This window comes from Lactuca virosa, chromosome 8 (genome assembly GCF_052849685.1).
Source record: "Lactuca virosa cultivar CGN04683 chromosome 8, Lactuca_virosa_CGN04683_v6, whole genome shotgun sequence".
Lineage (NCBI taxonomy): Eukaryota > Viridiplantae > Streptophyta > Magnoliopsida > Asterales > Asteraceae > Lactuca > Lactuca virosa.
This window is the reverse complement of record NC_136433.1, coordinates 2,707,427-2,719,531: the sequence shown is the minus strand read 5'-3', so window position 1 is coordinate 2,719,531 and position 12,105 is coordinate 2,707,427. Positions and strand designations below refer to the sequence as shown.

The 12,105-nt window shown below is 42.9% G+C and overlaps 1 protein-coding gene across 2 annotated transcripts; it reads right to left on the bottom strand.

Moving 5' to 3' along the window:
* Nucleotides 1-446: 446 nt before the first annotated feature.
* LOC145128477 (transmembrane protein, putative (Protein of unknown function, DUF599)) lies at nucleotides 447-1,971 on the bottom strand. Of its 2 annotated transcripts, XM_079063264.1 has the most exons (3): nucleotides 1,648-1,970; nucleotides 1,367-1,580; nucleotides 447-1,077 (listed from the first exon to the last, which is right to left on the bottom strand). In XM_079063264.1, the coding sequence occupies exons 2-3, from the start codon at nucleotides 1,526-1,528 to the stop codon at nucleotides 523-525; spliced, it is 717 nt and encodes a 238-aa protein (XP_078919390.1). In that variant the 5' UTR covers nucleotides 1,529-1,580; nucleotides 1,648-1,970; the 3' UTR covers nucleotides 447-522. The 2 variants fall into 2 exon arrangements, with proteins under 2 accessions (XP_078919390.1, XP_078919389.1); XM_079063263.1 differs by having other exon boundaries at nucleotides 1,367-1,971.
* Nucleotides 1,972-12,105: the final 10,134 nt, after the last annotated feature.

The window sequence follows — 12,105 nt, the reverse complement described above, 5'->3', positions numbered from 1 at the left end:
AAACAACTTAACAAGGATGAGAGATGATTAGGTTTAAGGGGTTTTATTGTCAATGTGAAGAGCGATCATCTTGTCCCAACATGTTCCACCCTAAAATTGTGAAATTGTGTTCCATTTGACTTGCTCAATAACCATCTTTGTTCTTGATCCACTCATGACAAACACCTTCTCAAAGAACCTTGTTGTGTTCCTTACAATTCAATGAATTTTGTGTACTTTAATATCATAAGAAAGATGAACCATTTTGATATATGGTTTATAGATTTACATCTGATAGTGGTTCAGTTGTGATTGTGGTGGTGGTTATCGGTGTGGGTGATGTTAATGATATGGTTGTTGGTATTTTCCACATCACCCTTATGTGGCACCACATAGGCTTTAAAGTTGAGAGTCCAACAAAAATTAATTAGCAGCCATCTTGTTCCTAAAATGAAGGTAAACACAAGTTATCACTTCAACAACGATATTTATTAACACAAAACTTTACAAGCTTGACAAGTACTAGTCACTAAAGATTTTGAATTAAGCTTCCAGATGCTGCTCATTGTCATTGGGTTCTGTCTTCTCTCTAATAGAATAACTATGAAGGTTTCTAGTAAAACTAGTGGTGGTATCCAAGAAATAAAGCACAAACGACATGATGCAGCAACACACAAACATGGGTATAGGGCCAAAGATCCACAAGAAGAGAGGGAAGGAGAAGTAAAATGCTCTCAATCCAATAGACCAAAACAGGCTTCCACGATTCAAGTTTCTAGCAACATAGTTTATAGGTTCTGTTCTGTTTATGAAGGTAGGAACAGTAGCCAAGAAGCTAACATGAGCATAGTATCTGATAGACTGGACATTGCAAAGAAAAGCCACGAGAAAGCATAGCAGGATGGAAAAATACTTGACTGAAGATAAAAGGGATGTTTTATTGCCGTATATTAACTGATTTGAGTTTGTGTTTGAAGTGCTGCTCACAAATACGCTGATTATGGAACTGAGAGTGATAGCAGTTGTAGCCAGAAGAGTCGATGCCATTATATTGTTGCGAATTGTTTGAACTGCTAATACACCATTCTTCAGTGGATCCTGTCGGCATGGAATCGTGTTAGTCATCAATTTTGTTATCAAGTGCTACAGTTCGAACACACTACTCTTGAAATTGAATTTGAGAGGATAAACTGCAAACATCGATTTTAAGAGTAGTCTGTTCGACATTCAAGCTCTATCTATCCTTTTTTTTTTTTCTTTTTTTCCAAATAGAGGCGATGCTTGGGTTTAGTTGGTGGGATACAATTTAGGGCACAAACTTCATACTAGACCCAACAGGAAAGCTATCGCCTATCAGTAAGTAAGAGAGAGGGAATAGGAGACTAACAGCCATCATAGAGAAGACCCATTGATGTCGGCTCTCGGCGTTCAGGCCAATCACTGTTCGTCTGGGGTTTGTTAAAACGGTGTAAACGAGCCAAATATGGTAGAGGATCATAATCCCTAAACCCAAAGGCACCAGAACATAATCCATATCCTTCTCCTCCATCGCTACTCTCACTGTCGGTGACTCCGTGCTCAAAAAAATTGAAAGGTATCAACTGCCCAAGGAAAAAAAAGTGAAGGGGAAAGCATCAAGTCATCAAATTTAGGAAAGCAAAAGAAAACCTGTTCAAGATTCCGGGACGTCAGAATTCTCAGGATGCCGAAGCATTTACTTCTCCACGCAAGACTCGCTTTTAAATATTGAATCAACTGCGCTTTTAGTTTTACGTGTAAGATTTTCATTTTCTAACTTCTTTGCCTCGACGGGTTAACAGATACTTTTGAAATGCTTGTTTATGGGTACATGCTTCTATCAAATTATGTTGAGAGGTTTAAAAACTAAAAAAGGATGATAAAAATAGCTTTATTTCTTAATTATAGCTTAAATTTAACCAAATTCTACAAATAACCAGCTAGCTATTTTGCAGGGTCTCTGCGAAATGTGAAATGTGATTGTGCCTTGTGAAATGCTATACCATGCCGTTTTAGTCGATTTATACTAGGAAAACGTGTGCAGTGACCAATGAAACGTGCTTTGTGAAATGGTCATGCAAAAAGGTTGGCTCACTCACCGTAAAATCTACCCATATTTAAACGAACAAAAAATGCTGAGCTTCATTACACAACTAGTTATGAGACTTTATTAAAAAAAAAAATTAAATATGAACATTTAAAATTAAGCATTTTTAAAGTAAATTTTTTAATTAAATACGATCGAAACGATGAATAAGTAAGTACTCCAATCTATACTAATAAAATAAAACCGCTGGCATATTTCAAAGAATTATCATGAATCATAAATTTTCAGACTTTTTTGAATATAATATTCGATGTCTTATTGTTAAGTTTAACATCATTGTCTAAAATTAATATTTTTAATTTATATCTGTTTTTTTTAACTCTAGACAATACAACATACAACTGTCTATGAGTGAACACTGATAGTCTAAAAAATAACCCAAATTTGATAGCATTTGTCCTTGACTATTATTTATTGTAATCGGAAAACATACAACTAGTATAAATTGGCGTCTTTGAATTGTGAAATGAATCATTTTATCTGCAGGCGTTAAAAACATTCTTGAAATAAACATACATTTTCCTATATTACTTTCGAATTAAATAGGAAGGTGTGAATGTTAAGAATTTGTAAAGCGAAAATTTCCAATAAGATATGACGATGATTGTAACACCCAATTTTTCAAACAATTTTTCACATTTTATAAAACACGTTTTCATTCATAATCGTTATAAAAACACCATTGTATCACATAACATCATCTCCCAAGATCATAATAAAATCTCCCTGCGTGTGTGTACAGATCATGCCGGCGCCTTCCCGCGATCACCACTGGTACCTGAAACACATAACACATAACACCGTAAGCATAAAGCTTAGTGAGTTTCCCAAAATACCACTCTAACACATATTAGCCACTCGAGGCTATGACTCTGCTGACCCTCTGGTCAGTGTGTCTCAGTGGGACCCTCCAGTCCCAACTTTATGTGGGCTCTCTAGCCCTAACTCTATGGACCCAAAGGTCCTAACTCTGATAACTCTGGATCATGCATATCACATATCACAATAAATCTCAACACATAAATAGCATACAAATACACTGGCACATAACTATAGAACATAATACACATTAGCCACTCGAGGCTATAACTATGTGGGCCCTTGGGCCCTAACTCTGTGGACCCTCTGGTCCTAGCTCTTTGGACCTTCCGGCCCTAACTCTGGTATACACACAGCATAAATCACATAGAAATAATGTCGTGCCACAAATCACATAGATAGCATACAATAACTCTGTCACATAACTCTGTTACCACTCTAGGTAAAGTATAGTGAGAAGACTCACCTCGGGTAACTCGGTAAAGCTCGAACTCTGTAAAATCGGGTCTAGCCTCCGCCTAATCATGTGAAATAAATACTCTAAATCAATACATCTCTCAAGGCTAGACTATTCCTCCTCTTAGTACTCTCAGAAGGGTAAAAGACCATTTTACCCCTCTCATAACTCAAAGGCCCCACTATAGACCAAACCCTAAAAGTCAACCAAAAGTCAACCCTCCGGGTTACGCTGCGCGTACCAGATGTGTACGCTGGGCGTACCCGGCAGTCTCTCAGAATCGGGGAACGCCACCCCGTTCGCCGCGCGTACTGGGATTACGCCCGGCGTAAATCCCAGTTTCAGTCCCTTAGCTCTTGAGGTCTTAAACAGTTAAGACTCACGTCCAACTTTTAGATCTGACCATTTCTAAGCCTCTTAATCCATAAAGTCGATGACTTTAAGCCTTTGCATGGCTGAACAAGTCACTAACACCCAAAATATACCATTTCCTAACACTAGAAAGCCCAATACTCAAGCATGATCTCATATCCACGACCAAGATGGGAACTTTATGGATCTATAACACAAATACCACTGAAATGGGACAGATCTAGGTCCATGGAGCTCATTACACTCATAAAGTCTCCACCTTTGGGACTTTTAACCCTAAAATGGTCCATGAAGCAACAAACCAAATTAAGAGGAAAGTTTTGAACTTTATACCTCCAAATGCAGCTCCTTCCTCTGTAGATCTCAGATCCAAACTTGCACTTCAAGCTCTAGTCTCCACAAACTCCTCTCCTTCTTCTTCACTAGCACACCAAGGCACTTTTAGCTCCAAAATCACACACACTCACTAAGAACGATGAAAAGTTCTCTCTTAGGGTTTTACTCACTGCTATGGAGGCTGAGAAATGAGCCTTAGCATCCAATATATAGGGCACAAGTCAGAAATTAGGGTTTGCACCTGGACGCATTACGCCCAGCGTAACCCTGAGTACGCCCAGCGTACTCAGGCGAGTCCGCGTCCAAGATAAGCGCATGAGTACGCGCAGCGTACTCTTGAGTACGCCCAGCGTACTCATTTGCTACCAATTCCTCTTAAGGGCTTAACTTGACACTTTGAATAAAAGAAGGGCTACATAGCTGTACCTGAATTTCGGGATGTTACAATTCTCCCCCACTAGAATCAGACTTCGCCCTCGAAGTCTCACTCAACAAATAACTCTGGATACTGCTCGCGCATCTCTAACTCTAGCTCCCAAGTCAGCTCGGACCCTCTCCGATGTTGCCACTGGACTTGAACCAATGGCACCTCCTTGTTTCTCAAAGTCTTGATCCTTCGATCCACAATCGCAACCGGTCTCTCAACATAATTCAGGCTCGCATCCACCTGAATGTCCTCTAACGGAACCACTGCCGACTCATCAGCGATACACTTCCTCAACTGAGACACGTGGAAGGTATCGTGAATCTGGCTCAACTCCGTAGGTAGCTCCAAACGATACGCTACCCTGCCCACCCTGGCAGTCACCCTGAAAGGACCAATATACCGAGGTCCCAACTTACCCCTCTTCCTGAATCGGATCACCCCCTTCCAAGGAGATACCTTCAGGAGTACTAAATCACCAACCTGGAACTCAAGCTCGGATCGTCGCCTATCCGCATAACTCTTCTGGCGACTCTGAGTGGTTCAACAACCTCTGTCTGACCCGCTGAATCTGCTCAGTCGTCTGAAGTACTATCCCTGTACTACCCATCACACGCTGCCCGACCTCACCCCAACAAATGGGAGTCCGACACCTCCTCCCATACAACAGCTCAAAGGGTGGCATACTGATGCTCAAATGATGGCTGTTGTTATAGGAAAACTCAACCAAGGGTAAATACGTGTCCCAACTTCCTCCGAAGTCCAATACACATGCCCGAAGCATGTCCTCGAGCGTCCGAATCGTCCGCCCGCTCTGCCCGTCTGTCTGTGGGTGGTAGGCGGTACTGAAATGCAACCTCGTACCCAACTGGAGATCGACTCAACCCCGACCTCTATCATCTGATACTCATCGTTGGACCCTTCGGTCCGGTCTATATCGTTGGACCCTTCGGTCCGGTCTGTACAACACATCACCAGGACTCAACTCAACTCAAGAGTTTGGTCCGCCCGTAGTTGGAATCGCTCGTTCCAATGACTCATTCAACTCATAGCTTGGGGACCCGCAACTCATGCGTACTTTACTTATCCAATCCCTTCGGATTGGATGTCCACACTTACTCAGAATGTAATGATTCCCAATCATTGAGGAGACCCCGGTCTCACCCCTGGTCCGACCACCAGGCTCCCAAAACTCATGCGTAGGGCTTTTCAAGCCTAAAACCCTCCTGTGTCATGCTCAGATCAAGAAGGCTTCCTCATAACAACCTCTCGCTAATTAGTGCGTATTACGGCTCCCCATAACATCACCACAACCTCCTACTGACTAGTGAGTACTACGGATCCCCATAGTATCACAACAACCTCTCTCTGACTAGTGAGTACTACGTCTCCCCATAGTATCACAACAACCTCTCTCTGACTAGTGAGTACTACGGTTCCCCATAGTATCACAACAACCTCTATCTGACTAGTGAGTACTACGGCTCCCTATAGTATCACAACAACCTCTCTCTGACTAGTGAGTACTACGGCTCCCCATAGTATCACAACAACCTCTCTCTGACTAGTGAGTACTACGGCTCCCCATAGTATCACAACAACCTCTCTCTGACTAGTGAGTACTACGGCTCCCCATAGTATCACAACAACCTCTCTCTGACTAGTGAGTACTACGGCTTCCCGTAACATCACAACACCCTTCCCTAGTAGCTCCTGAAGCTGCGAGGATAACTACTGCGTCTCTGACGGCGCAAGGCGATAAGGCGCCTTGGCGATAGGCGTTGCCCCCGGAACCAACTCGATACGAAACTCTACTTGCCTCTCGGGAGGCACACCCGACAACTCCTCGGGAAAAACATCAGGGGAATCTCGCACTATCGGAACGTCATCCATCGAACTTGGCCTCCCAGCGGCCTCTCGTGTGTCCATCACATAGGACACATACCCGCTGCAGCCTTGCTGAAAACTCTGTCTCGCTCTGGCGGTTGAACAAAACGCCGACCCACATCGGTTACCCTCGTTGTACACCGTAAGTACTCCCCCACTGGGGTCTCGTATCGTCACCAACTGTCGCTCGCAGTCTATGACAGCCCCAAATCGGCTTAACCCAACCATGCCCACTATGACACACACGTCCCCCATCGATATCGGGACCAGATCTATCGGGGACTCAACACCGAAGATCTCGAGTACACATCCTCGACTCACATTCATAACATACTCCGCTCGCTCGTCCGCTATGGAAACTCGTAGAGGTCGACTCAATGCCTCTCGTCGGCTACTGATGTGCCGACCAAACGTTATTGACACAAATGATCGACTCGCTCCCGAGTCAATTATCACCAAAACAGGTACGGAACCCACAAAAAGTACCAGCCACAACATCGGGCGATGTGCGGAACTCCTTCCCTGTCAACTGTAAAGCTCTCCCGCGAGCCTTCGGTGCCTCGACCTTCGTTGGCCGAACCTCGGTAACTCTAGCAGCAGGTGCGGATTCCTCAATTCAAATACTCGGTTCTTCCCCGCTTAGGGTTCGAACCACCACCAATTGGTGCACCAACACTCTATCCCTCATGCTGTCTCCACCAGTAACATCGCACCTAATTCCGCAAGGTGCTATGCAACGCTTGATGATTTCTCTGACAAGGATCAAACAACTCCAGATACCAAGGTCTCGTATGCAACCTTCAGAACTTACCATCGTGACTACCTCTAGTCATTCAGGACCTCACACTATACTCTCACCGGACCTCCCAACTGTCCCGTGTTAACACTAACTCTGGATCTGGAAATAATGAACCATCATACTCCTCATTCTTGACTCCTTGCCCAACGTTCCAACATGCTCCTTATCACAAGAGCCGAAACCACATTTCCACCCCTTATACCTCTCATAAATAATAGGAGTCACTGCCCTGATATACCCTTCTTGATCGCCCAATACCGCACCTAACACCTGCCCTATTATACTCAATTAGGGTGCATCCTGATCCTTGACCATTTCAGTCTCCACTGTCAACCTGCTCAAACTATATCACTCCCTCGCGGAAGACCTACTGTCGGATACTCTGATTGAAAAGTCACCATCAGTGCGATCCCACAGGGTTCACTCCAACTCAGAAACCGAAATCTCAACACCTCTTACGCCTCCCACAAGAAACGGAAATAGCACCACTCGGGTCACGAAAAGTGACATATCTACTATCGGCCGGCTCTCCAGCTCAGACCGTATCCCTCCATAACGCACCGTCCCTACTCTACTCTGATTCTTGCAACTCGAATGGCATATCACCAACAATCCCTTGGAGCTAACTCGGTTTCCCTATCATGGGATGCTCCACTAAAACTCGTTCTTCCTGGCCTTCTGGGCCCATACTCCTTCACATCCGACCTTGGTCTAGATAATCGCTGCGGAATAACCGGCAAAACCAGAAGCACTCACCGCCACATTTCATGGTACTCGAACCATGTCCTCTCTTCTCAACCCGCCTCAAATCATGGTACTCGAACCACAAAATCACCCCTCGATCTGCCACCAATCATGGTACTCGAACCATGACATCACCTCTTGATCTGCTACCAATCATGGTACCCGAACCATGACATCACTTCTCGACCTGTCACCAATCATGGTACTCGAACCATGACATCACCTCTCGATCTGCTACTAATCATGGTACTCCAACCATGACATCACCTCTCGATCTGTCACCAATCATGGTACTCGAACCATGACATCACCTCTCGATCTGCTACTAATCATGGTACTCGAACCATGAAATCACCTCTCATTTTGCCACCAATCATGGTACTCGAACCATGACATCACCTCTCGATCTGCTACTAATCATGGTACTCGAACCATGACATCACCCCTCGATCCGCTACTCACAATCCTCCGGATCGCCACGGTCATTTCGTCAAAATCATACTGCGAATCTCTTCATCGCTAATACCGCTGCCCTCCGGCGTGTGCGGTGTTCCAACCATGATGTCTCTGAAACACAATATGAAGATACCAGAGACTCGATCGAGTATACTCGCACTCGATAACTCAACCCAACTTGTTCCTGAGTACCCAATGGATTCTTACTTAGGGTGCGCGCTGCTCCGGCGTCTTCAGTAGTACGGGCCCTATACTACCGTCCACACCGCATCAGTATTCACTCTAAGTCCTCCTCCTTGGATCCCAAGTCCCAAGTACTCTACTCTCTTTAACCATATGCTACTCACTAGCGGCTCTCTCATAACTCCTCGCTGCTATCTAAACACTCTAAAGACCCTAGCAGCGAAACTCCTAGACTAAGGCATCACATATCAGGCCACTCTAGTCCTAATAAGAATACCTAGTCTACTCTAGCATGCATAGCATAACTCATCGCATATCATAACATAATATATCTCATAACACTAATTGCAAGGGTATTTTGGGAATTCACCGTTCGGGCGCTGGCTGATCGTACACACGGCTCTGCTCTGTTTGTCTTAAAACTCTTTTTACTCTTTTGAAAAGTTTTTAGTCATCAAAATTTCTCTCAAATCCTCAGTTTGAGTTCAGATACGCCCGAAGATGAATCCGAATCCCTCAAACCAAGGCTCTGATACCAACTTGTAACACCCAATTTTTCAAATAATTTTTCACATTTTATAAAACACGTTTTCATTCATAATCGTTATAAAAACACCATTGTATCACATAACATCATCTCCCAAGATCATAATAAAATCTCCCCGCGTGTGTGTACAGATCATGTCGGCGCCTTCCCGCGATCACCACTGGTACCTGAAACACATAACACATAACACCGTAAGCATAAAGCTTAGTGAGTTCCCCAAAATACCACTCTCACACATATTAGCCACTCGAGGCTATGACTCTGCTGACCCTCTGGTCAGTGTGTCTCAGTGGGACCCTCCAGTCCCAACTCTCTGTGGGCTCTCTAGCCCTAACTCTATGGACCCAAAGGTCCTAACTCTGATAACTCTGGATCATGCATATCACATATCACAATAAATCTCAACACATAAATAGCATACAAATACACTGGCACATAACTATAGAACATAATACACATTAGCCACTCGGGGCTATAACTCTGTGGGCCCTTGGGCCCTAACTCTGTGGACCCTCTGGTCCTAGCTCTTTGGACCTTCCGGCCCTAACTCTGGTATACACACAGCATAAATCACATAGAAATAATGTCGTGCCACAAATCACATAGATAGCATACAATAACTCTGTCACATAACTCTGTTACCACTCTAGGTAAAGTATAGTGAGAAGACTCACCTCGGGTAACTCGGTAAAGCTCGAACTCTGTAAAATCGGGTCTAGCCTCCGCCTAATCATGTGAAATAAATACTCTAAATCAATACATCTCTCAAGGCTAGACTATTCCTCCTCTTAGTACTCTCAGAAGGGTAAAAGACCATTTTACCCCTCTCATAACTCAAAGGCCCCACTATAGACCAAACCCTAAAAGTCAACCAAAAGTCAACCCTCCGGGTTACGCTGCGCGTACCAGATGTGTACGCTGGGCGTACCCGGCAGTCTCTCAGAATCGGGGAACGCCACCCCGTTCGCCGCGCGTACTGGGATTACGCCCGGCGTAAATCCCAGTTTCAGTCCCTTAGCTCTTGAGGTCTTAAACAGTTAAGACTCACGTCCAACTTTTAGATCTGACCATTTCTAAGCCTCTTAATCCATAAAGTCGATGACTTTAAGCCTTTGCATGGCTGAACAAGTCACTAACACCCAAAATATACCATTTCCTAACACTAGAAAGCCCAATACTCAAGCATGATCTCATATCCACGACCAAGATGGGAACTTTATGGATCTATAACACAAATACCACTGAAATGGGACAGATCTAGGTCCATGGAGCTCATTACACTCATAAAGTCTCCACCTTTGGGACTTTTAACCCTAAAATGGTCCATGAAGCAACAAACCAAATTAAGAGGAAAGTTTTGAACTTTATACCTCCAAATGCAGCTCCTTCCTCTGTAGATCTCAGATCCAAACTTGCACTTCAAGCTCTAGTCTCCACAAACTCCTCTCCTTCTTCTTCACTAGCACACCAAGGCACTTTTAGCTCCAAAATCACACACACTCACTAAGAACGATGAAAAGTTCTCTCTTAGGGTTTTACTCACTGCTATGGAGGCTGAGAAATGAGCCTTAGAATCCAATATATAGGGCACAAGTCAGAAATTAGGGTTTGCACCTGGACGCATTACGCCCAGCGTAACCCTGAGTACGCCCAGCGTACTCAGGCGAGTCCGCGTCCAAAATAAGCGCATGAGTACGCGCAGCGTACTCTTGAGTACGCCCAGCGTACTCATTTGCTACCAATTCCTCTTAAGGGCTTAACTTGACACTTTGAATAAAAGAAGGGCTACATAGCTGTACCTGAATTTCGGGATGTTACAATGATGAGGAGTAAGTATGTACTTTAACTAACAAAGATACACAATGTATAGTCAAATATCATTAGCATTAAAACTTATTAGTGAGGTACATTGTCATTTTGGGTTAAAAATAAAATTAAGTTGGTATTTTGGGTAAAAATAAAACCTACATTGTTGTTTTAGGTTTAAAACAATAATACATTGTTGGTTTGAGTTAAAAAAATACTTTGTTGTGTTGTATTGAAACCAAACTATAAATAAATTGATTTTTGAATTAAAATTAATAAAATGTTGTTTCGGTTACAAACAACATATTGTTGTTTCTAGTTAAAAATACTTCTAAAAATAGAAGTATGTATCTATCCAAAAAAGGATGTCTTTATTTCAGGTTGAACAAAAAAAAAAGTTAAAAACAACTTATTTATATTTCCTAAAATATAATAACAGTGTATTTTATTTGCCAAATTAATATTCTTAATACCTTGTACTCTACTTTTTTCATTTTTATATGAATTTTATTACTCAAATCAACATTTTAGTTTTAGTCTTATGCGTAAATGGGAATGCACTTTGCCATTTATCCACAAAAGCATTGTACAATTATTCTTTTAATATGTTCAAATCATCTCGTAATTCAAATTCTTAAAACTTGTCTTCAAACTGTAATATATTTCAACTTGTATTTCATTAGTAACCTTATATACTTAGAGCATTGATATGGATAAGATTAAGTACGATATAGAGTTCACACTTAATCTTATCCATATCAATGTAGTTCACACTTAATCTTTTCTATATCAATGCTCTAATTATAGACCAAAATACATTCGGGATCGCCTCCCTAACAGCCATGGTCACCTGGGTGTTGATCATCTCATGAATCCCATCATCAGGATCATCTCACTAATCTCATCAGCAATCAAACCTGGCCTCTTCAGGCCGCCTGTTCCTGATCCAGAACCACTAGTGATCGCCATACTGAAAAACAAACCGAAATACATCAGAAAAGTCACGATTCATACTATTACATCCATACAAGATCACTAAATCCTCGGGTTTCGTGACTTTCATGATACGCGTACGGATCATGTGCTTCCAGTAGTACGAGCTCATACTACCTTCCATACATACTCGTATTTGTCTCAGATGATCGTCATGGACCACCCGACCACAAAGCCA